This window comes from Leptodactylus fuscus, chromosome 3, assembly GCF_031893055.1.
Source record: "Leptodactylus fuscus isolate aLepFus1 chromosome 3, aLepFus1.hap2, whole genome shotgun sequence".
In the NCBI taxonomy this organism is placed as follows: Eukaryota; Metazoa; Chordata; class Amphibia; order Anura; family Leptodactylidae; genus Leptodactylus; species Leptodactylus fuscus.
Window position 1 is genome coordinate 234,805,494 of NC_134267.1, and position 25,474 is coordinate 234,830,967.

Here is a 25,474-nt window from a genome sequence, read left to right on the forward strand (position 1 = left end):
TCGCTGACACATGCGGCTGAAGGAAGGAGCTGACACGGGTCAGCTCCACGCTTCGCCGCTGGGTGTCTCTCTCGCTGACACATATGCGGCTGAAGCGAGGAGCTGACCTGTGTCAGCTCCTCGCTTCGCCGCTGCCGCCTCTCTCGCTGACGCTGACATGTATGCGGCTGAAGCGAGGAGCTGACCTGTGTCAGCTCCTCACTTCGCCGCTGCCGCCTCTCTCGCTGACACATATGCGGCTGAGCCGGGTTCCGGCTCAGCCTCATATGTGTCACCGAGAGAGGCAGCAGCGGCGAAGTGAGGAGCTGACACAGGTCAGCTCCTCGCTTCAGCCGCATATGTGTCAGCGAGACAGGCGGCAGCGGCGAAGCGAGGAGCTGACCTGTGTCAGCTCCTCGCTTCAGCCGCGTTATGTGCTCAACTCAGATCTGCGTCCTCTGGACGCAGATCTGAGTTGAAACAGGACATATAATGACTGCTGCCGGCGCCAGGGGGCCCGGGCCCCCCCCATTTTAAAATTTGGTCGGGCCCCTGACGCCAGTAGCAGTAGTACTGGCCTATCGGCGGCCCTGCCCACATATATCCCTCTTGCCTACAAACAGCCTGCACATTCCATTCCCCCCTCTTGCTCACACACAGCCTGCAGCCCTATTCCCCCCTCTTGCTCATACATGTCCTATTCTCTCCTCCTCACCTTCCATCAGTCTCATTCCCAGAAGATTCCACACTGTTCTGCAGAATCCCGAATAGCTCACACAAGAGTCTGATCATATCCTAGTGGGCTAAAGCACCTTTGATGATGTCATCAAAGGTCCTTTATCCCACTAGGATTCAGTATCTATGGCAGGAAGAGCCCCGGAGCGGATGTTCAGCCCAGGACAGCTGAGAAAGTATTTCTTTATTTTTTACACTTCCCCTGGTCTGGCATTTAATAGAAAGTGGCCCAGTCAGGCCCCTTTCCAATAAAAATATGTATAGTGGTTGGGGAACAAAGCTTTCCCTGACCACTGTGGCCCGTTACCAGTTGGCTCCGGGCCCCATACCCCTAAGGACCTGGCTGCGGTCGCACTCCTGCGACCATGATCGTAACACGCCACTGGTTGCAGATACTGTAACTACATTGTTAGAAATGGTGGATGACTAGCTGGTGCTCGGCCTAGACACGCTTCCTTTGGCCTCTCGATCTCGTAACTCAAAAGCTTTTAGTGTTTGCAGATCAGGAAATCCTACCAAGGTCGTTCACTATATGAATAATTGGATTAATAATATTATTTACAATATTTTGTATGAGGTCAAGTCAAGGTCTGGAGCCCAACACTGCCCCCTGTATTTAAGATGGGGCTTTACACGTCATTGATATCAGAGCCATTCCATATAGGAAATACAGGCGTGTAGCTCTGATATGAATCCCAATACTAATATTTACATCGGCTTTTGCAGCAGCTGTTTGGCATTGAGTGCTAGATTACTATAGCATACAATGATATATGTGAATTAGGTTATATTATATACTGTACATTCTATATGTTATTTCTCTTCGGGTTCTATGGAAGACATGTTGTATAGATTGTAGATGCACATTGCGACATCTTTACAAATGGCAGACGATAGTAGCTGACGTAATATACCAATGCTTTACTTAGGGGTTTATTGTAGGTGTAATAAGGCTGAATTTGTCACTTATAAGGGGATATCGTCACTCCTTAGGGAGAGACCACCATATAGGTGTGTGGAGTCTTCTTAAGCCATGAGCGCTCCACTGCAAAGGAACATGGGAAGAATATGCAAATCCGACTTCCATGATGTAATTAGGATGCCAGTGCCTCAAGTATGCACACCAATAGAGGGCGCTGACTGAGAATGTGCAAGTCTATCTTCCATGATGTAATTAGGAAAGATCATGGAAGACAGACGTGCACATTCCCAGTCAGCGCCCTCTATTGGTGTGCATACTTGAGGCACTGGCATCCTAATTACATCATGGAAGTCATATTTGCATATTCTTCCTTTGTCACTTATAGTGATACTAGCATTTGCCCACGACTTCATCCGCGTGTCGTTGGCGACGATCCGCCGGTGCCCGCGTCTCGGCTGTGCTACATTTCTGTATACCCACTGCCTGGGCGCCCCCTCCCCCCCCCAAATCTCTTTCCCGTGTCCCCCCTTCCCTGTTGCCCTTGGCCCACGGCCGCCCAAACACCTCTCCTGCGCCCACCTCCGCCCCTGCGCCCCCCTGAACACTTCTCCTGCTCGCCCCCCGCCAGGTGGACCCTGGCGCCCCCCGGCCCACCGAAACCTCTCTCCTGCGCCACCCCCTGCAGCATGCCCCCGGCCAGGCACCCAGACCTGAACCGTACAGTTCCCGCAGGGTACTCACCAACCCGGCACACCCAATAGACGTGTCGTGGCCGCATGTCTGCATCTCGGCGATGCTGTGAGTAGCCTCCATGTTCTCCGGCGCGAACACTGTCCCTCGGGCCGTCCACACAATGCCGCGAACCTATCAGACAGCGGCTGAAGGACCTTAGATGACGTCATCTTGGGTCCTCATGCATACGCCGGTGCATTTAGTGCCATAACAAGCAGCCTATGTTTCCTTCCAGGTGACCATCCAAGTATGTATGAAATTTCAGGCAAATCCGTTCAGCTGTTTTGGTGTGATTGAGGAACAAACACCCAAACTTTCACATATTAGTATATATATAAGTAGGAAGGATAGGATCCCTGGCCCTTATGTAAGTGTTTCCCTTTGACAACTTACATTTTTGGACCTAACTCCCCCTCCCCGAAACCCTGCACTTGCCCATATACGATACTATATAAATACACAATATCATAGTATATCCAAATACCAGAAATAATCTGTGCTGGGTCTACAGATGTTTGGAGCAATGTGTCTTGTTCCCCCCCCCCCCTCCTACGACATGAAGAAATAAGAATGTGGGTCAGGCCTTGTATATTTTTGTATTTTGATGCAGTGCAGCGATGGCGGCCCTGTCACCTCCCGCACAATAGGGCTCACAGTCCAGTACAGTCCCGGGATCTCCAGGGTCCGTCTTCCTCTCTTGTTTATTCAGACTCGGGGCCTATTGTGAATGTAAAACATTGAGTCTGCCTTGTGTATAGGAAACGTAAACTGTTTTTGTAAAGGAAGATGTTTTGTTAAGTCCTCGGAGCCGTGTTTGTTATCTTACCCCCTAACTGCCCCGGAGAATGTAGGGAACATCTGAGTATTCTCACTTCTTCCAATCACAGGGTTATAGGGCTCGGCATTAACCCTTTAAGACTCCGCACGTCAAAATAGTTTCCTATTATAATCATTACTAAGCTCTGTATGTCAACAAAAGGTTAATGGTCACATTCCTGGTGGGCTAGGGCATAGAAGGGATATACAATACCATGTCTGGTGGTGGTGAATGGGTTAATGGTAATAGCCCTGGTGGTCTATGGCAGAGAATGAGTTAATGATAACTTACCCGATGTTCTAGGTCTGATGAGTTTCACTGGTGGTCTAGGGCAGTGAGGAAGTCACTGATAACAGTTGTGCTCGGCTATGGCAGTGAAGGTGTTAAAGGGGTTATCCGGTTTCTAACATTGATAGTCTATCCTTACAATAGGCAATCAATATTACATCTGCTGGGTCCAACATCCAGGACACCAGGTCACCGGTACTGAAGCACCATGGTTCTCCATCAATATTACATCTGCTGGGTCCAACACCCAGGACCCCAAGTCACCATAACTGAAGCATCACGCTTCGCTATCAATATTAGATCTGTTGGGTCCGACACTTGTGACCCTCACATATCACCAGTAGTGGGGCAGCATGGTATGTAACTAATACCGTGAGCCATGGTGGTCTAGTGTAGTGAAGGGGTTAGTGGTAACATCCTAACACTTTTAGGACAGTGACTGTCTCAATATAAGTATCCCTGGTGGTCTAGAGAAGTAAATGTGTTAATAATAAACCTCTGGTGGTCTAAGGCAGTGATGGGGTTAATAATATCATCCCTGGTGGTCTAGAGAAGTAAATGTATTGATAATAAACTAGTCTATGGTTGTGATGGAGTTAGTGGTAATATTTTTGTGGTGTACGGTAGTGGGAGTAATGATCACATCCCTGATGGTCCAGGGCACTAAAGGGGCTAATAATATTATCCATTAGAGATGAGCGAACATTAAAATTTTTGAGATTCGATATTCGTTTCAAGTAGCCCCTCAATATTCGACTACTCGAATCGAATATCGAACCCCATTATAGTCCATGGGGGGAAAATGCTCGTTTCAGGGGTAGGCAACGTTCGATCAAATTATACTTACCAAGTCCACGAGTGAGGGTCGGGCTGGATCCTCCGAGAAGTCTTCTCCTTGCAGCGTCCCCGCGGCGTCTTTCGGCTCTTCATGCACTCTGCCGGGCATCGGGCCTGGGCAGAGCCGACTGCGCATGCCCGCACTACAAGTGGACATGCGCAGTCGGCTCTGCCCAGGCCCGATGCCTGGTAGAGTGAATGAAGAGCCGGAAGACGCCGCGGGGAAGCTGCACGGAGAAGACTTCTAAAGGTAGGAGAAGAACCAGCGTTGATTGGCCGACTGTATAGCATTCTGCCAATCAATGCTGGTTCTGCATCGAACTTTTCCATTCCAATAGCGAGTGGTACTCGATAGAGTATGAGTATTTCGAATACTGTAGTATTCGATCGAATACCTACTCGATCGAATACTACTCGCTCATTTCTATTATCCATAGTCTTCTAATATGTATCTATCTGTTGGTCTACGGCAGAAAAGGTGTCAATAACAAAGTTACTGGTGGTCTAGGGCAGTGAATGGGTTAGTAGTTATATCCTATGTGGTCTAGGGCCATGAAGGTGCTAATAATAGTCTCTCGTCTGATTGGGATGATGCAATGTCTGTGTAATTTAGGAGAAACCTATGGAATGTAACGGGGCACTTGTTTCTACCCACTCCTCCTCCATGGCCCCACCACCTCCATCTGCACTTCTGTGTAGCTGAACAATACGTCCAACTCAAAGGTCATCCAAAATTTCATGTTGCCATTGCATAGAACCCTACAGTTCCATCAAATCAACCAGATGAATTGTTGGGTTGGTTTCCAGGAACGTAGGCCGAGAAGTTGATTAATATGATGTTTCCATGATGTCTATTTTGTGTATTCGCTGCGGGACGAGATGATACCGGACACTGATTGGGTGAACATTGTACGGTATAACAAACGGCGTCATCACTAATGTATTCTAATGATTTTCATGAGCTCCACACCCATATCCATGTTTGACAGTTGTGTCCTCGAGAAGCTGAGCCTAAATGAGAGGTACACAACGAAAAATGAACCCGCTGCTCCAATCAATTATCCCTATGGAAAATCCCACAAATTGTGATTGCAGTCAATCAAGGTGGAGTTCTTGACCTTTCCATTTGGTCACAGAAAAATCTTGATGTTTTTAACTCGCGACCCGACATCTTGTGTTGTTTCAACATTTAGACATTTTTGACAAGTTTTTTTTTTTCTACAATCAGAAGATTAAATTTGGCTTTGGCATTAGATTTACCCAATTGAATTACTGGAATCTCCTGAGCCCTGATACAAAATCTGTAACAAAGACTCAAAATATCGTATAGACCGCAGAAGAGGAAACTCTTGACCCCTTAATCCAGGTTCCTGGTTTCGTAGACAATTTGTCTAAGCTTTGCTGAGTGGCACAGGTGAGATACGGGATACAAGGAGAACATGACGGAGGTGGAGTCTTACGTAGGTAGGGTAGAGGGAGATCAGTTTGAGGACAGTTGTTATTTAGGCACCAGAAGAGGAAGAAGAGGTGAGTGTTTCACCCAAGTAAAGAGGCCGAAAGAACAGGCTATCGAGAGTTGACTGAGAGAGACCGGTGGAAAGGTCTCTAGGTTCTGTTGCAACACACTCAACTCCAGGACACTCCATACTGCTTCATGGTTAATTTGGTGCCCCATCTAAGAATAAAGCCCATTGCCCGTGCCCATTGCATAGCTTTGGTGGGCATCAACAAGGCCACCAGGTATGAGCACCACGACGAGACCATGTACAGTGTAGAGTAGGGTTGAGCGAACGGGATCGGGAAAGATCGGTGATCGAGCAAATTTCATGATCGTGATCGACTTGAAAATGATCACAAATCGGATTTTAAAAACGATCCTGAAATCTCAAGATCGGCTCAACCCTACTCCATAAACATAGAGTAACTAGGGTTGAGCGATCAGGATCGGGAAAGGATCGGGCGATCGAGCAGATTTCACGATCAGGATCAACTTGAAAACGATCCTGAAATCTCAAGATCGGCTGAACCCCAGTGTAGAGTCATCTTATGTAGCCACCTCACTTTTGCGTAGTAGATTGACCTAGATTGTGAACATTAAGGATGAAGACTTTTGTAGTTCTTCGACCTGCATGTGCCAGTAACATTAAATCACCATTACAGAACTTGGGAAGGTTCTGTTTGCGGAGATGTTGGAGTTATGAGATTGTAATAGACTATTAGGGCCCCTTCACACGGCGTATACGCTCACTGCTTTGGAGCGTGTAAACGTTCCGTAGCATCGGCGTCTAAGAGCAGATCGCATTGTTTTCTATGGGAGCCGGCAGACGCGTGCTCGCCATAGAAATGAATGGGCTGCTTTTTCCATTCATTTCTATGGGGAGCGCACGTCTGCCGGCTCCCATAGAAAACAATGGGAACTGCTTTAGACGCCGCTGCTACGGAACGTTTACACGCTCCAAAGCAGTGAGCGTATACGCCGTGTGAAGGGGCCCTTATAAAAAAAAATTCTTGTAAAATTTCCTGTTGACTGTTCAAGTTTTGAGTCTGTCATCCAGTTAGCCACCACAAGGACATGTATCCTGATCTTGTCTTGGTCTTATGAAAGCTCCTCTAACTCGAAGGGGTTGTTGTCTTGGAGCAAATCCTAGGTGCACAATGGTCTTTGTTGTAGGACTTGCCGATGAACCACAAAGGCTTGGAGTTGGTAACACGTTGGTAACACAGACTAAATCTGGTGGAACATCCCACAGTGGTTAATGCTCCTAAGCCTTGGTAAAACACCATAGAACCAGTTTTGTAACCAAGTCCATGTATCTCTGAGTTCATTGCTGGAGAAGTCTCCCTCATCCCTACAAGGTCCAACAAACATTACAACTACTACCCCATCGCCCACTACGGGGCCTACTAAGTTCTGACCATGCCTCCAAGACCCAAGCATAGTAAAAGCAAAGATGATGAGGTTCTTCTCTTCTACTTAGCTTCTTGATGTTCCTATTCTTCACAGACTGGACCTAGAACTTCAGAAAAAACTTCAGAAAAGGCTGACCTATAACTTAAAGGTAGAAACCAGGTCCAGTCAGATATAGGGTGCACCTGCCATAAAAACTGGACATGTCAAGGAGATCCTGGCATTGACCAACATCAACCAAGCTTGAGGCCTTACTGTATGTCCATAAGAAAAGCTATAGTGACCACTGGGCCACCATGATATCCATAAATCTACAATTTTCTTCTCGCGGTGAACATGTGCCTGACAAAGAGATAATCATGAGCTTACGTTCGACATTTCTAGTAGGCTCCTTGGATCAGAGCCACAAAAACATTTATACTCTTAAGGCATCTTGGATTTCAAGCTGAGCTCTAACCATCTAATGGAGTAGAAGTGACCGCCCGTCTGATCTTTATGAGGTTCATTAAAGGCTTTACTGTGGCTCTTCATCTGCCGCCCGCACTTATTACCCTTCAGTGAACGTGTAGTATCTAATAACTGGAGTAACACTCATCTGCTTCTCATCAGGCTGGAGGCCTCGCCGCTGCCTCGGTGGATTCGGCACAGCTGAGGAGGACTCCTGAGAACTATTCTTTCCCAGAGTCTTTGAGTTCAAGAATTTCCAGCTCGTTTTTATTGCAATTTTTTTTATATTTAGGCTTAAACAATATGGAGCGAGGCATAAAACGGATGATGGGGTCTGGGATATTTAATGAAGAGCGTTTTATGGAGCTCCATGAGATTGCTCAGGTTTGGGTTAAGGTGTACTGGCTACCATATGTGGGGGAGAGGTTGGAGAGAGCAACGGGCGGCTGCAGAGGAGACCAGATCAGAGAGATCATATTTATCTAGATAAATGGAAACATTGGCCGTATGTATGGAAGAAAGGGTCCTAGTGGGTCTGGGTCAGGAGATGGTAGTCAGGGGTACGGCTGCTGATGGTCCGCATAATGGGGCAGATTTATTAATAGAAGCCTCACAGGGAATGGAGATCTACGCTGTAGACCTGAATCATAACTCGCACCAGAAAACGGGCATGAGTTATAATAAATATGGAGGACCAAGGTGTCGTCCTGCGAGGTGAGAAACGGAAGGGGGATGTGGTGAGCGAGGAACGGGGCCTGTGGCGTATGTCAGGCCCAAGAAAGGGCCTTGCGTCATATGAACTCCAAAGTATCAACCCTCTAGACCAAAGAATTGTCCTAAAAAGATGCTAAAGCTCTCCCAGTATGTCTAATGCCAATGGGCACTGCGACTGGTACTATTATATGAGCACTATGAGGAGTATTATTATACAGATACTATGGATGTTACACATGTGTACTGTGACGGTACTATTATATGAGCACTATGAGGAGTATTATTATACAGATACTATGGATGTTACACATGTGTACTGTGACCGGTACTATTATATGAGCACTATGAGGAGTATCATTATACAGATACTATGGATGATATGCATGTGTACTGTGAGCGGTACTATTATATGTGCACTATGAAGAGTATTATTAGATAGACGCTATGGATGATATACATGTGTACTTTGAGCGGTACTATTATATGTGCACTATGAAGAGTATTATTATACAGATACTATGGATAATACCCGTGTGTATTCTTACCGGTATTATTATATGTGCACTATGAGGAGTATTATTAGACAGACGCTATAGATGATATACATTTGTACTTTGAGCGGTACTATTATATGAGCACTATGAAGAGTATTATTATACAGATACTATGGATGATACCCGTGTGTATTGTGACTGGTATTATTATATGTGCACTATGAGGAGTATTATTAGACAGACGCTATGGATGATATGCATGTGTACTGTGAGCGGTATTATTATATGAGCACTATAAAGAGTATTATTATACTGATGCTATGGATGATACCCGTGTGTATTGTGACCGGTATTATTATATGTGCACTATGAGGAGTATTATATGGATGCTATACATAGGTACTGTCTCTAGTGCTATCACATGCACACTATGGCGGTGCTTTGGTGCCTGATGCAGATGGTATTATAATATGGTAACTGGTTGACTTAATTGTAGTACAGTGATAGTGATATCACCGCAGTAAGTATTATACACGGACAGGTTGACAACCTGTGTCCCTTATCCTTCCGTATTCGTACAGGTTCACATACATACAGGACTGCCCTCAGTAATCGTGGCCTCTATTTACACCGATTCCCTGCGTGTTCCTAGTAAATCGTCGATCAGAACAAGTGCAGATCTGAACTAAATGGCGTGCAGCCCGCCACGGAGGAAGCGGAGCCGCGTCCCATGTGAGGAATTACACATTCCTGCTGAGTCCCTGCTCCCAATAAATATCCCCACACTCCTTGTGTTATGTAACCAGATCCTTCTCACTGAAGCTCCGAGACCTTGTGCTGCGTCAAGATAATCACTGCTGACCGTACACGCTAAGAACATGCGGGGGACGCACCCATAATGCTGTAATACAGGCTGTATACATGGCAGGGGAGTATAGGCCGCGCGGCTCACCGGGGAACACTGACTTTACATGATGAAGATTCCTAATATGACGGCTGAATGGGAAATATTCCATGTTCATATACTAAGATACCCTAGAATATGAAGGGGAGGGGGGCATTTACTTTTTCATTATATTTAGCAGGGGGAATTTAAAGGGGCCATGAGGCTTTTAGAGAACAGGTACGGATTAGACCAGACACTGTTCTACTTACCACGAGCATTTGCACAAACCATGGCCAAAGGAATATTTTTTATATATCCCCCAAAAGTCTGTCTAGTGCTCTTATCCTTCATCGTGGACGATACATTTCTCACAAATTTTCTCTTATTTTCAGGTGATCGCGGGCAAAGAGGAGAAAAGGGCGAGAAAGGAGACAGAGGAGAAATAGGTGAGAGATGATTCATCTTGTGTTTGTTCCTGGAATGACTACTGTTATCATAAAGGGTTAATAGATGATGGTCTACACATGGGGTATGCATCAAGTATCATAGACAGAGGTGGAGCTCCGTAGTAGAGAGTCAAGCTCAAAAAGTAGCTTAGCACCCCTGCCCATAAGAGATTATACTGCACAGGAGAAAGGACCCTGCCCATAGGAGCTTACACTCTACAGGAGAGAGGACCCTGCCCATAAGAGCTTACACTCTACAGGAGAGAGGACCCTGCCCATAAGAGCTTACACTCTACAGGAGAGGGGACCCTGCCCGTAAGAGCTTACACTGTACAGGAGAGAGGACCCTGCCCATAAGAGCTTACACTGTACAGGAGAGAGGACCCTGCTTATAAGAGCTTACACTGTACAGGAGAGAGGACCCTGCCCATAAGAGCTTACACTCTACAGGAGAGAGGACCCTGCTCATAAGAGCTTACACTGTACAGGAGAGAGGACCCTGCCCATAAGAGTTTACACTGTACAGGAGAGAGGACCCTGCCCATAAGAGCTTACACTGTACAGGAGAGAGGACCCTGCCCATAAGAGCTTACACTCTACAGGAGAGAGGACCCTGCCCATAAGAGCTTACACTGTACAGGAGAGAGGACCCTGCCCATAAGAGCTTACACTGTACAGGAGAGAGGACCCTGCCCATAAGAGTTTACACTGTACAGGAGAGAGGACACTGCCCATAAGAGCTTACACTGTACAGGAGAGAGGACCCTGCCCATAAGAGCTTACACTGTACAGGAGAGAGGACCCTGCCCATAAGAGCTTACACTCTACAGGAGAGAGGACCCTGCCCATAAGAGCTTACACTCTACAGGAGAGAGGACCCTGCCCATAAGAGCTTACACTGTACAGGAGAGAGGATCCTGCCCATAAGAGCTTACACTCTACAGGAGAGAGGACACTGCCCATAAGAGCTTACACTCTACAGGAGAGAGGACCCTGCCCATAAGAGCTTACACTGTACAGGAGAGAGGACCCTGCCCATAAGAGCTTACACTTTACAGGAGAGAGGACCCTGCCCATAAGAGCTTACACTGTACAGGAGAGAGGACCCTGCCCATAAGAGCTTACACTCTACAGAAGAGAGGACCCTGCCCATAAGAGCTTACACTGTACAGGACAGAGGACCCTGCCCATAAGAGCTTATACTCTACAAGAGAGAGGACCCTGCCCATAAGAGCTTACACTGTACAGGAGAGAGGATCCTGCCCATAAGAGCTTACACTGTACAGGAGAGAGGACCCTGCCCATAAGAGCTTACACTCTACAGGAGAGAGGACCCTGCCCATAAGAGCTTACACTGTACAGGAGAGAGGACCCTGCCCATAAGAGCTTACACTCTACAGGAGAGAGAACCCTGCCCATAAGAGCTTACACTCTACAGGAGAGAAGACCCTGCCCATAAGAGCTTACACTGTTCAGGAGAGAGGATCCTGCCCATAAGAGCTTACACTCTACAGAAGAGAGGACCCTGCCCATACGAGCTTACACTCTACAGGAGAGAGGACTCTGCCCATAAGAGCTTATACTGTACAAGAGAGAGGGCCCTGCCCATAAGAGCTTACACTCTACAGGAGAGTGGACCCTGCCCATAAGAGCTTACACTGTACAGGAGAGAGGACCCTGCCCATTAGAGCTTACACTCTACAGGAGAGAGGACACTGCGCATAAGAGCTTACACTCTACAGGAGAGAGGACCCAGCCCAAAAGAGCTTATACTCTACAAGAGAGAGGACCCTGCCCATAAGAGCTTACACTGTACAGGATAGAGGACCCTGCCCATAGGAGCTTACACTGTACAGGAGAGAGGACTCTGCCCATAAGAGCTTACACTCTACAGGAGAGAAGACCCTGCCCATAAGAGCTTACACTGTACAGGAGAGAGGACACTGCCCATAAGAGCTTACACTCTACAGGAGAGGGGACCCTGCCCGTAAGAGCTTACACTGTACAGGAGAGAGGACCCTGCTTATAAGAGCTTACACTGTACAGGAGAGAGGACCCTGCCCATAAGAGCTTACACTCTACAGGAGAGAGGACCCTGCCCATAAGAGCTTACACTCTACAGGAGAGAGGACCCTGCCCATAAGAGTTTACACTGTACAGGAGAGAGGACCCTGCCCATAAGAGCTTACACTGTACAGGACAGAGGACCCTGCCCATAAGAGCTTATACTCTACAAGAGAGAGGACCCTGCCCATAAGAGCTTACACTGTACAGGAGAGAGGATCCTGCCCATAAGAGCTTACACTGTACAGGAGAGAGGACCCTGCCCATAAGAGCTTACACTCTACAGGAGAGAGGACCCTGCCCATAAGAGCTTACACTGTACAGGAGAGAGGACCCTGCCCATAAGAGCTTACACTCTACAGGAGAGAGAACCCTGCCCATAAGAGCTTACACTGTACAGGAGAGAGGACCCTGCTTATAAGAGCTTACACTGTACAGGAGAGAGGACTCTGCCCATAAGAGCTTACACTCTACAGGAGAGAAGACCCTGCCCATAAGAGCTTACACTGTACAGGAGAGAGGACACTGCCCATAAGAGCTTACACTCTACAGGAGAGGGGACCCTGCCCGTAAGAGCTTACACTGTACAGGAGAGAGGACCCTGCTTATAAGAGCTTACACTGTACAGGAGAGAGGACCCTGCCCATAAGAGCTTACACTCTACAGGAGAGAGGACCCTGCCCATAAGAGTTTACACTGTACAGGAGAGAGGACCCTGCCCATAAGAGCTTACACTCTACAGGAGAGAGGACCCTGCCCATAAGAGCTTACACTGTACAGGAGAGAGGACCCTGCCCATAAGAGCTTACACTGTACAGGAGAGAGGACCCTGCCCATAAGAGCTTACACTCTACAGGAGAGAGGACCCTGCCCATAAGAGCTTACACTGTACAGGAGAGAGGACCCTGCCCATAAGAGCTTACACTGTACAGGAGAGAGGACCCTGCCCATAAGAGCTTACACTCTACAGAAGAGAGGACCCTGCCCATAAGAGCTTACACTGTACAGGAGAGAGGACCCTGCCCATAAGAGCTTATACTGTACAGGAGAGAGGACCCTGCCCATAAGAGCTTACACTCTACAGAAGAGAGGACCCTGCCCATAAGAGCTTACACTGTACAGGAGAGAGGATCCTTCCCATAAGAGCTTACACTGTACAGGAGAGAGGACCCTGCCCATAAGAGCTTACACTCTACAGGAGAGAGGACCCTGCCCATAAGAGCTTACACTGTACAGGAGAGAGGACCCTGCCCATAAGAGCTTATACTCTACAGGAGATAGAACCCTGCCCATAAGAGCTTACACTCTACAGGAGAGAGGGCCCTGCCCATAAGAGCTTACACTCTACAGGAGAGAGGGCCCTGCCCATAAGAGCTTACACTGTACAAGAGAGAGGACCCTGCCCATAAGAGCTTACACTCTACAGGAGAGAGGACCCTGCCCATAAGAGCTTACACTCTACAGGAGAGAGGACCCTGCCCATAAGAGCTTACACTCTACAGGAGAGGGGACCCTGCCCGTAAGAGCTTACACTGTACAGGAGAGAGGACCCTGCCCATAAGAGCTTACACTCTACAGGAGAGAGGACCCTGCCCATAAGAGCTTACACTGTACAGGAGAGAGGACCCTGCCCATAAGAGCTTACACTCTACAGGAGAGAGGGCCCTGCCCATAAGAGCTTACGCTCTACAGGAGAGAGGACCCTGCCCATAAAAGCTTACCCTGTACAGGAGAGAGGACCCTGCCCATAAGAGCTTACACTGTACAGGAGAGAGGACCCTGCCCATAAGAGCTTACACTGTACAGGAGAGAGGACCCTGCCCATAAGAGCTTACACTCTACAGGAGAGGGGACCCTGCCCGTAAGAGCTTACACTGTACAGGAGAGAGGACCCTGCCCATAAGAGCTTACACTCTACAGGAGAGAGGACCCTGCCCATAAGAGCTTACACTGTACAGGAGAGAGGACCCTGCCCATAAGAGCTTACACTCTACAGGAGAGAGGACCCTGCCCATAAGAGCTTATACTCTACAGGAGAGAGGACTCTGCACATAAGCTTACACTGTACAGGAGAGAGTCCCCTGCCCATAAGAGCTTACACTCTACAGGAGAGAGGACTCTGCCCATAAGAGCTTACACTCTACAGGAGAGAGCTCCCTACCCATAAGAGCTTACACTGTACAGGAGAGAGGACCCTGCCCATAAGAGCTTACACTCTACAGGAGAGAGGTACCTGCCCATAAGAGCTTACACTGTACAGGAGAGAGGACCCTGCTTATAAGAGCTTACACTGTACAGGAGAGAGGACCCTGCCCATAAGAGCTTACAGTCTACGGGAGAGAGATCCCTGCCCATAAGAGCTTACACTCTACAGGAGAGAGTCCCCTGCCCATCAGAGCCTACACTCTACAGGAGAGAGGACCCTGCTTATAAGAGCCTACACTCTACAGGAGAGAGGACCCTGCCCATAAGAGCTTACACTCTACAGGAGAGAGGTCCCTGCCCATAAGAGCTTACACTGTATAGGAGAGAGGACCCTGCTTATAAGAGCTTACACTCTACAGGAGAGAGGACCCTGCCCATAAGAGCTTACAGTCTACGGGAGAGAGGTCCCTGCCCATAAGAGCTTACACTGTACAGGAGAGAGGACCCTGCCCATCAGAGCCTACACTCTACAGGAGAGAGGACCCTGCTTATAAGAGCTTACACTGTACAGGAGAGAGGACCTTGCCCATAAGAGCTTACACTCTACAGGAGAGAGGACCCTGCCCATAAGAGCTTACCCTGTACAGGAGAGAGGACCCTGCCCATAAGAGCTTACACTGTACAGGAGAGAGGACCCTGCCCATAAGAGCTTACACTCTACAGGAGAGAGGACCCTGCCCATAAGAGCTTACACTCTACAGGAGAGAGGACCCTGCCCATAAGAGCTTATACTCTACAGGAGAGAGGACTCTGCACATAAGAGCTTACACTGTACAGGAGAGAGGACCCTGCCCATAAGAGCTTACACTCTACAGGAGAGAGGACTCTGCCCATAAGAGCTTACACTCTACAGGAGAGAGGATTCTGCACATAAGAGCTTACATTCTACAGGAGAGAGTCCCCTGCCCATAAGAGCTTACACTATACAGGAGAGAGGACCCTGCCTATAAGAGCTTACACTCTACAGGAGAGAGCTCCCTGCCCATAAGAGCTTACACTGTACAGGAGAGAGGACCCTGCCCATAAGAGCTTACACTCTACAGGAGAGAGGTCCCTGCCCATAAGAGCTTACACTGTACAGGAGAGAGGACCCTGCTTATAAGAGCTTACACTCTACAGGAGAGAGGACCCTGCCCATAAGAGCTTACACTCTACAGGAGAGAGGTCCCTGCCCATAAGAGCTTACACTGTACAGGAGAGAGGACCCTGCTTATAAGAGCTTACACTGTACAGGAGAGAGGACCCTGCTTATAAGAGCTTACACTCTACAGGAGAGAAGACCCTGCCCATAAGAGCTTACACTGTACAGGAGAGAGGACCCTGCCCATCAGAGCTTACACTGTACAGGAGAGAGGACCCTGCCCATCAGAGCCTACACTCTACAGGAAAGAGGACCCTGCTTATAAGAGCCTACACTCTGCAGGAGAGAGGACCCTGCTAATAAGAGCCTACACTCTACAGGAGAGAGGACCCTGCCCATAAGAGCTTGCACTCTACAGGAGAGAGTTCCCTGCTCATAAGAGCTTACACTGTACAGGAGAGAGGACTCTGCCCATAAGAGCTTACACTCTACAGGAGAGAGGACTTTGCCCATAAGAGCTTACACTCTACAGGAGAGAGGACTCTGCCCATAAGAGCTTACACTATACAGGAGAGAAGACCCTGCTTATAAGAGCTGACACTCTACAGGAGAGAGGACCCTGCCCATAAGAGCTTACACTCTACAGGAGAGAGGACCCTGCCCATAAGAGCTTACACTCTACAGGAGAGAGGACCCTGCCCATAAGAGCTTACCCTGTACAGGAGAGAGGACCCTGCCCATAAGAGCTTACACTGTACAGGAGAGAGGACCCTGCCCATAAGAGCTTACACTCTACAGGAGAGAGGACCCTGCCCATAAGAGCTTACACTCTACAGGAGAGAGGACCCTGCCCATAAGAGCTTATACTCTACAGGAGAGAGGACTCTGCACATAAGAGCTTACACTGTACAGGAGAGAGGACCCTGCCCATAAGAGCTTACACTCTACAGGAGAGAGGACTCTGCCCATAAGAGCTTACACTCTACAGGAGAGAGGACCGTGCCCATAAGAGCTTACACTCTACAGGAGAGAGGTCCCTGCCCATAAGAGCTTACACTGTACAGGAGAGAGGACCCTGCTTATAAGAGCTTACACTCTACAGGAGAGAGGACCCTGCCCATAAGAGCTTACACTCTACAGGAGAGAGGTCCCTGCCCATAAGAGCTTACACTGTACAGGAGAGAGGACCCTGCTTATAAGAGCTTACACTCTACAGGAGAGAGGACCCTGCTTATAAGAGCTTACACTCTACAGGAGAGAAGACCCTGCCCATAAGAGCTTACACTGTACAGGAGAGAGGGCCCTGCCCATCAGAGCTTACACTGTACAGGAGAGAGGACCCTGCCCATCAGAGCCTACACTCTACAGGAAAGAGGACCCTGCTTATAAGAGCCTACACTCTACAGGAGAGAGGACCCTGCTAATAAGAGCCTACACTCTACAGGAGAGAGGACCCTGCCCATAAGAGCTTGCACTCTACAGGAGAGAGTTCCCTGCTCATAAGAGCTTACACTGTACAGGAGAGAGGACTCTGCCCATAAGAGCTTACACTCTACAGGAGAGAGGACTTTGCCCATAAGAGCTTACACTCTACAGGAGAGAGGACTCTGCCCATAAGAGCTTACACTATACAGGAGAGAAGACCCTGCTTATAAGAGCTGACACTCTACAGGAGAGAGGACCCTGCCCATAAGAGCTTACACTCTACAGGAGAGAGGACCCTGCCCATAAGAGCTTACACTCTACAGGAGAGAGGACCCTGCCCATAAGAGCTTACCCTGTACAGGAGAGAGGACCCTGCCCATAAGAGCTTACACTGTACAGGAGAGAGGACCCTGCCCATAAGAGCTTACACTCTACAGGAGAGAGGACCCTGCCCATAAGAGCTTACACTCTACAGGAGAGAGGACCCTGCCCATAAGAGCTTATACTCTACAGGAGAGAGGACTCTGCACATAAGAGCTTACACTGTACAGGAGAGAGGACCCTGCCCATAAGAGCTTACACTCTACAGGAGAGAGGACTCTGCCCATAAGAGCTTACACTCTACAGGAGAGAGGACTCTGCACATAAGAGCTTACATTCTACAGGAGAGAGTCCCCTGCCCATAAGAGCTTACACTCTACAGGAGAGAGGACCCTGCCTATAAGAGCTTACACTCTACAGGAGAGAGCTCCCTGCCCATAAGAGCTTACACTGTACAGGAGAGAGGACCCTGCCCATAAGAGCTTACACTCTACAGGAGAGAGGTCCCTGCCCATAAGAGCTTACACTGTACAGGAGAGAGGACCCTGCTTATAAGAGCTTACACTCTACAGGAGAGAAGACCCTGCCCATAAGAGCTTACACTGTACAGGAGAGAGGACCCTGCCCATCAGAGCTTACACTGTACAGGAGAGAGGACCCTGCCCATCAGAGCCTACACTCTACAGGAAAGAGGACCCTGCTTATAAGAGCCTACACTCTACAGGAGAGAGGACCCTGCTAATAAGAGCCTACACTCTATAGGAGAGAGGACCCTGCCCATAAGAGCTTGCACTCTACAGGAGAGAGTTCCCTGCTCATAAGAGCTTACACTCTACAGGAGAGAGGTCCCTGCCCATAAGAGCTTACACTCTACAGGAGAGAGGACTTTGCCCATAAGAGCTTACACTCTACAGGAGAGAGGACTCTGTCCATAAGAGCTTACACTATACAGGAAAGAAGACCCTGCTTATAAGAGCTGACACTCTACAGGAGAGAGGACCCTGCCCATAAGAGCTTACACTCTACAGGAGAGAGGACCCTGCCCATAAGAGCTTACACTCTACAGGAGAGAGGACCCTGCCCATAAGAGCTTACCCTGTACAGGAGAGAGGACCCTGCCAATAAGAGCTTACACTGTACAGGAGAGAGGACCCTGCCCATAAGAGCTTACACTCTACAGGAGAGAGGACCCTGCCCATAAGAGCTTACACTCTACAGGAGAGAGGACCCTGCCCATAAGAGCTTATACTCTACAGGAGAGAGGACTCTGCACATAAGAGCTTACACTGTACAGGAGAGAGGACCCTGCCCATAAGAGCTTACACTCTACAGGAGAGAGGACTCTGCCCATAAGAGCTTACACTCTACAGGAGAGAGGACTCTGCACATAAGGGCTTACATTCTACAGGAGAGAGTCCCCTGCCCATAAGAGCTTACACTCTACAGGAGAGAGGACCCTGCCTATAAGAGCTTACACTCTACAGGAGAGAGCTCCCTGCCCATAAGAGCTTACACTGTACAGGAGAGAGGACCCTGCCCATAAGAGCTTACACTCTACAGGAGAGAGGTCCCTGCCCATAAGAGCTTACACTGTACAGGAGAGAGGACCCTGCTTATAAGAGCTTACACTCTACAGGAGAGAAGACCCTGCCCATAAGAGCTTACACTGTACAGGAGAGAGGACCCTGCCCATCAGAGCTTACACTGTACAGGAGAGAGGACCCTGCCCATCAGAGCCTACACTCTACAGGAAAGAGGACCCTGCTTATAAGAGCTTACACTCTACAGGAGAGAGGACCCTGCTAATAAGAGCCTACACTCTACAGGAGAGAGGACCCTGCCCATAAGAGCTTGCACTCTACAGGAGAGAGTTCCCTGCTCATAAGAGCTTACACTGTACAGGAGAGAGGACTCTGCCCATAAGAGCTTACACTCTACAGGAGAGAGGACTTTGCCCATAAGAGCTTACACTCTACAGGAGAGAGGACTCTGCCCATAAGAGCTTACACTATACAGGAGAGAAGACCCTGCTTATAAGAGCTTACACTCTACAGGAGGGAAGACCCTGCCCATAAAAGTTAGTGATCCCGGACAGTCAGCTACAGACATGGTGCAGCACAAGAGATGTCCTGCAGACAGTAAAGGATATACGTATTATAGGATGATGGGAGTTGTAGGTCTTTGTGTGAGTGATAATAGTGAGTGGTGTAGTACTGCAGATGAGAGCAGACATGTACAGATGTTTATGGAGCGCTCTGTAGATTTGCAGGTAACCAGTGTATCTGTCGCAGGTACCGACCATGTTAGTCTTTAGGATTTAACCTATTCCAACCTTTCCACCTCAGCAGTCACATCCATATCCACGGGCAGACGTGTCAGAGAAGTGAGCCTAGAGCGAAACGCGTGCATAACTATAGCCTAAGTCATGTAATCAGATCCTGTAACAGGAGAGAGGTCACCTCCCCGGTGAACGCGTTTCAAGGCAGCCATTCTTTTATCCGTGAACAAAACCTCATTGTGTTGATGCAAAGCCCCTCTCAGGACAGAAACAGACACTTCGCGTTTCCAAAACGGAGCGAAAAATGTGCATCTGTTTTATCCCTACGAATGTCTCATTTGTAAGCAATTTCCTGGTGCTTTTATAGGCAGGCGTGCTAGGAGAGGACTTGTTGTTTCCAGTTCAGCTGTCTGCTGCGCTGCACCGCGCCGGGATAAGTCGTCCATCTCCCTGAAATCACTTCTGTTTCTACCATTTAGTTTCATCGGGGCTGCGATGGCGATGAACTTGGCGCCACGTCTAATATGGTTGAGCAGAATTTCAAAAAGTTACAGTGTGGTGTGAATAATTACCTGAGATACATAGGATACAAATCTTGGAAGTGTCTGAGGAACAGGACCCAACCGGTGCCAAGAGCATGACGTATTGTTATGGAGGTCCACCACTGTGGACTGGAGGTTTATTGATGTTATAGGGCGACGTCCACTTGTGTAAGTCATCAGAAGAAACAGGGAATGGACAAGCCGATCAACCTCTCATAGACCACTTTCAAAATTTTATTGGTTTCGGTTGACCCTCTGCTGCTACATTTCTACCATATTCTATGGTTGGATATTTCCATATAATATCCACGCCAACGTAGACCCCCATCAAGTCTCCTGTGGACCCCTGGGGGTCCACCTAGACCACTTTGGGAATCACTGACCTAGTCGATCCTATTTTCCCCAAGATAATCGGCACCAGAGGTATCTAGTGGCAGATTCTACTGGTTCCCACCATAAAAATGATGTCCATAGTTAGCTTCCCTTCACAGACATGATAAGTAGGGTCAATTTGTCAATGTTTCGTTTCATCGGGGTTTGCGATGGTGATAAACTTGATGCCAAGTGTTATATCTTTGGAATAATGGAACATAACCTCTAAAAGTTGCAGCTTGAACGAGACGAAGTCCTGGACAGATACCCCAGATACATAGACCACAGTACTTGGAGGTGTCTAAGAACCCAACTGGTGCCAAGATACATGCCAAGCATGCCTTATGGTTATGGAGGTCCACCACTATGGACTGAAGGCACATTGATTTTAGTGGGTGCCATTTGCAATTGATCTCACTACTTTCCCTATGGGTAAGTTCAGATGGGGTTTTTGGTTTGGGCGGATACGGCCTCAAAATCCTGACCAAAAAGACGGCTCCCATTGAAATCAATGGGAGCCGATGAGGAGTTTTTTCCGGAAAAAAAAGAAGTGAGATGCTCATTCTTCAGGGCGAGTCACCTTGCGATTCGGCCTGAAGACACACCCTCCTCTGGACTAGGCCCATACATTGGGCCTAATCTGGAGTGGAGTGCACGGCTAGATGCCGGTGCAGTGCACTGGCTTACAGTTGCGGCTACCCGGCTTTTGGAGGCCGCCTCAGGTTCCGGTCCAAAAAACCCCGTCTGAACTTACCCTAAGATAACTGGCACCAGATGTTTCCAGCAGCAGCTTCTACTGGTTTCCACTATAAAAGTGATACCCCAGTTTGATTGTCCTGAATGTTAATGGTGGCGCCACTACAGATAGGCAAGCCTAAGGCAAATGGTCTATCTGTGAGGGTATTGACCGTACTCAACCTTCGACATTTGGTGGCCATGGGTTAGTCATCAGAGAGTACATCACCTGCCCATGCTGAATGGGGCACTAGTACCGGCCTGGTCCCCAAGGTTCCTGACAACCATAAATCTGCGTATCATATAGTACTGGATCACCTTGGACATATAGGCTGGGGCTATATATAGGGGCAGATTTTGACGTATTCTTATATTACACCAGATTTATCACAGTGGATGATGCCGGATGACAAATTTAGTTTAACTTTACACCACCTTTATTGCCTTTGTGGATACCAAAGTTTTGGAACTCAATGTGACATCTTAAGCCACACCCATTTTCTAATGTGCCATGCCCCTTTTATAAGCCACACCCACTTTTATAAGCCACGCCCAATTGACCAAGTTTCTAACACAATTGATCCATGTGGTGCATGTGCATTGTGGCATGTATACATTTGTAAGTACAGTCTATTGACTCTTATTTTAGGCAGTGTCCTGCTCCCCTACCGACTACATTAACCTACACCTATACTTTCCAGTGGTTGCCCCTAAAAGTGATGTCTAACGTAAGTCTCAAGTCTGGTTTGTCCCTTTAAGCATGTAGATCTATATAAGATGCCGTTCCCACTGTTAGAACACTACAGGATTGTATCTGCTGTTGCGGCAGCTGCCTGACATTGAGTACATAGCATGGTATAACAGTGATAAATCCCCCATTCAGGACTATGCAGCCACTTACTTTATATCTCGCCCTCCTGCTGCAGCACTGACATCGGACACACTTGGCCCCGGTCCAGGCGGCCATCATCATCTCCAGATGAATAGTAATGGAGTGGATCCGCTGAATTTTTTCCTTCTTGCACATAGTTTATGTTTTGCCAAAGAAAAAAAATGACCTGAATTTTCGGAATGTTTCGGGCTCGATTCTACCGTGCTAAGCCTTAAAGAGCCATTACAGACGAAAATTAAATTACTTAAAGGGGAGGTTCCAGGAACAGGGCAACAGGCTCAAGTCTATTGATGGATCCATGAAAAGGACAAATATAGGACATGTACGATAGTATACGAAGTACAGATGCAGCCCTGCAATTCGTGCAAGTCATGTGTGCCCCCTAATAGCCAGGCTATAACTGTGCACCTTGTGCATTGTGTACAATGGGGTTGAGCCGATCTTGAGATTTCAGGATCGTTTTTAAAATCCGATTTCCGATCATTTTCCATTCGATCCCGGTCCCAATTCCGATCCTAATGCAAGTCAAAGGGATTTTTTTTAATGATCAAAGATCGGATTTTAAAAACTATCCTATTCACTATACAGCATGGAGTCCAAAAATTTAATGCTTTAGTTTTTGGACTCCACGCTGTGTAGTGATTAAAAAAAAATCCGCCGGCTACTTAGTCCTCCCTGGTGTCCGCTTACCTGCACAGATCCACTGCCGCTCCCCGTTCTTCTCGCTTCTCTTCTCTTTGACATGCCTTCAGAGCGCCGTGTGCACCCCTGCCTCCCTAGGCTAGTGTTAGAGATCCTGGGAGTAGGTGGGGCTTGTTGTTGCTTTGGAGGGTGTGGGCGGGTACAGAGCGGGGAGATGTGAGTGCATCACTTACGTCTCCCCTCCCAGTACCCGCCCACACTCTCCTAAGCCACAAGCCCCGCCTTCTCCCTGCATCTCTAACACTAGCCTAGGGAGGCGGGGGCGCGCACGGCACTCTGAACACATGTGAATGAGAAAGAAGAGGAAAGAGAAGAACGGGGAGCGGCAGTGGATCTGTGCAGGTAAGTTGAGCGATCGGGATCGTAATTCCGTTCCCGATCTTTTTTAGGCGGGATCGGAACCTGATCGCGATCGTGAAATTTACTCGATCGCTGATCCAGGGGCGAGCCTGCTCCTTTCGCCGCCCGAGGCTAGCTGCAGAAAGCCGCCCCCCCCCCCCCCCCCCGCCGGGAGGAGGGGGCGGAGAAGGGGCATGGCCGGATGGGTCAGGGGCGTGGCCAAGTGAAGGGGGCGGGGCTTAGCGCCGTTCGCCGGCAGAGAGTAGGCCGGAGACTGCCTGCTCTCTGCCTGAGCGTGAGGGGAGGCTGCTGGAGCAGCGCTGCTCCAGTGGCCTCCCCAAACCACCGCTCGGTGATAAGTCAGTCCAGGACAGCTTGTCCTGGACTGGCTTAGGGAAGCAAAAATGCCGCCCTCCCTGAGGCCCTGGCATAGCGCCGCCTGAAGCGCTCGCTTCAGGTCGCCTCATGGGAGGTGCGGCGCTGCGCTGATCAAGATCCGATCTTTTCCGATCCCAATCGCTCAACCCTAGTGTACAAGCAACCTTAGGGGTAAGGACACACCGGACCGAAATGTGGCAGAAAGGGCAAGGAGGGGGGGATAGATACTGAGGTACACTTTTGCCGTAAGCCCCAGTATATGGCTGTGGCCATTGCAGGGCGGAGGATCGCAGCCTCTGCATAAATCTCTTGGCCCCTGAGCCACTCGGGCCGTTTAGTAAGATTGGCATACGATAACCCAGTCTTAAATTTGTCCTCCCTGAGCAATGTAAAAACACAGGATAAAATCCTAACAATTGCGAGTAAAAACTGTGAGTAACTAGAGGCAGACATGTCCCCCTCTAGCTACCCAAACAATTTAATGTGCTCCACAAGTTTAGTGTCCCCTTCCAACTTTCCCCCAGTATAATGTCCCAGTCCACTGTTTAATGCCCCCCTCTAGCTGCCCCAGTTTAACGTCTCCCTCCATCTGCCCCCTGTTTCATGTTCTTCTTCATCTCCCCCAATTTAACATCCCCCATTCATCTGCCCCCAGTTTAATGCCACCCTCCATCTTCCCCCAGTTTAATGTCTCCTCTTCATCAGACCCAGTTTAACTCCCCCTCAATCTACTTCCACTTTAATGCTCCCTTTCATCTGCCCCCAGTTTAATGTCCCCCCTTTATCTTCCCCCAGTTTAATGTCCCCTTCATCTGTCTCTAGTTTAATGCCCCTCTTCCCAGTTTAACATAAAACCATTGATACCTCTCCTCGCTCCACTCGCTCTTCTCTCGGAGTGTCCCTGGAGCTGTAGGCGCAATGTGAGTGACATCATCACACTGCGCCTACAACTCCCAGAGCCGGAGCACACAGCTGTCTTAGGATGGCTCCTGCTTCACCATTATATTTAACCCACCTGCGTCCTGAGGATACCGGGACATATGGTACCTCCCACCAACCGGGACAGCGGGACAGGACCCAGAATCCCGGACTTTGCTGCTGAATCCAGGACACAGTTGGGTGGCATGTAAAGTCTAAAGCAGTCAGCTGTCTGCAATTTGCCTTAAAGGGCCTGTCATGAATCGGGGTCTGACACAAGCTATATAATGGGGTGCACGCTCAGCCCACTGGCCTGTCCTCCATGTTCAGTGCCCTATGGCCCCCCAATTCACTAGCCCCATACACTGATATAGTCGGCCCCATATTACAGAAGAATAAAGACCTGACCCATTCACTTCTCCGCATGACACAAACCAGACACGGCCCAGACATGGCGCCTCCTGCAGCAGATACAACGTCTATGAAGTCTTCTCAGGCTGTGGATGATAACCGCACAGCGTGTCCCGGATTCTCATGACCCGCGCCTCTAGATATGTGACCGCTGGATGACATAGACGTGGTAGTGATTGTGGCTAAAGACCCCGAGAGCTCAGAGCTGAGGGTTTGTTACAGTTGTATCCAGGCTAGACAATCCTCACATGCTCTGATACATTGTAACAAACTATAAGGACAGAGGAGAGGTTGGTGGTGATGTGTTTGGCTCACATAGATTGGATACAATAGTAACAAACTCTCAGCTGTGAGACGTATTAGGTCTATATAGCTATTAAAGGGATTGTCCAGGATTTGGAGCAACCTCCTCGTCACTCACATTAAATTTCGTCATCTCTAGTATGTAGCGGCAAAGTTGTAGCATGGCCCCCACCTACCATGTATATGGCTGCCCTATAGTTATGCTCTCACTTACAACCAATATGGCCGCCATCCTTATAGCATCCCATTGAATTTATTGCCGCCTCACTAGGTACTCATAGGATGACTGAATGCAGAGCCCCC

At 48.6% G+C, this 25,474-nt stretch overlaps 1 protein-coding gene across 1 annotated transcript in view; it reads left to right on the forward strand.

Moving 5' to 3' along the window:
• The window catches only part of SCARA5 (scavenger receptor class A member 5), a 256,237-nt gene that overhangs the window by 160,322 nt on the left and 70,441 nt on the right, over positions 1-25,474 (forward strand). The window contains exon 7 of the mRNA XM_075269325.1: positions 10,152-10,205. Coding sequence (XP_075125426.1) covers positions 10,152-10,205 — 54 coding nt within the window. The remainder of the gene's footprint in view (positions 1-10,151; positions 10,206-25,474) is intronic.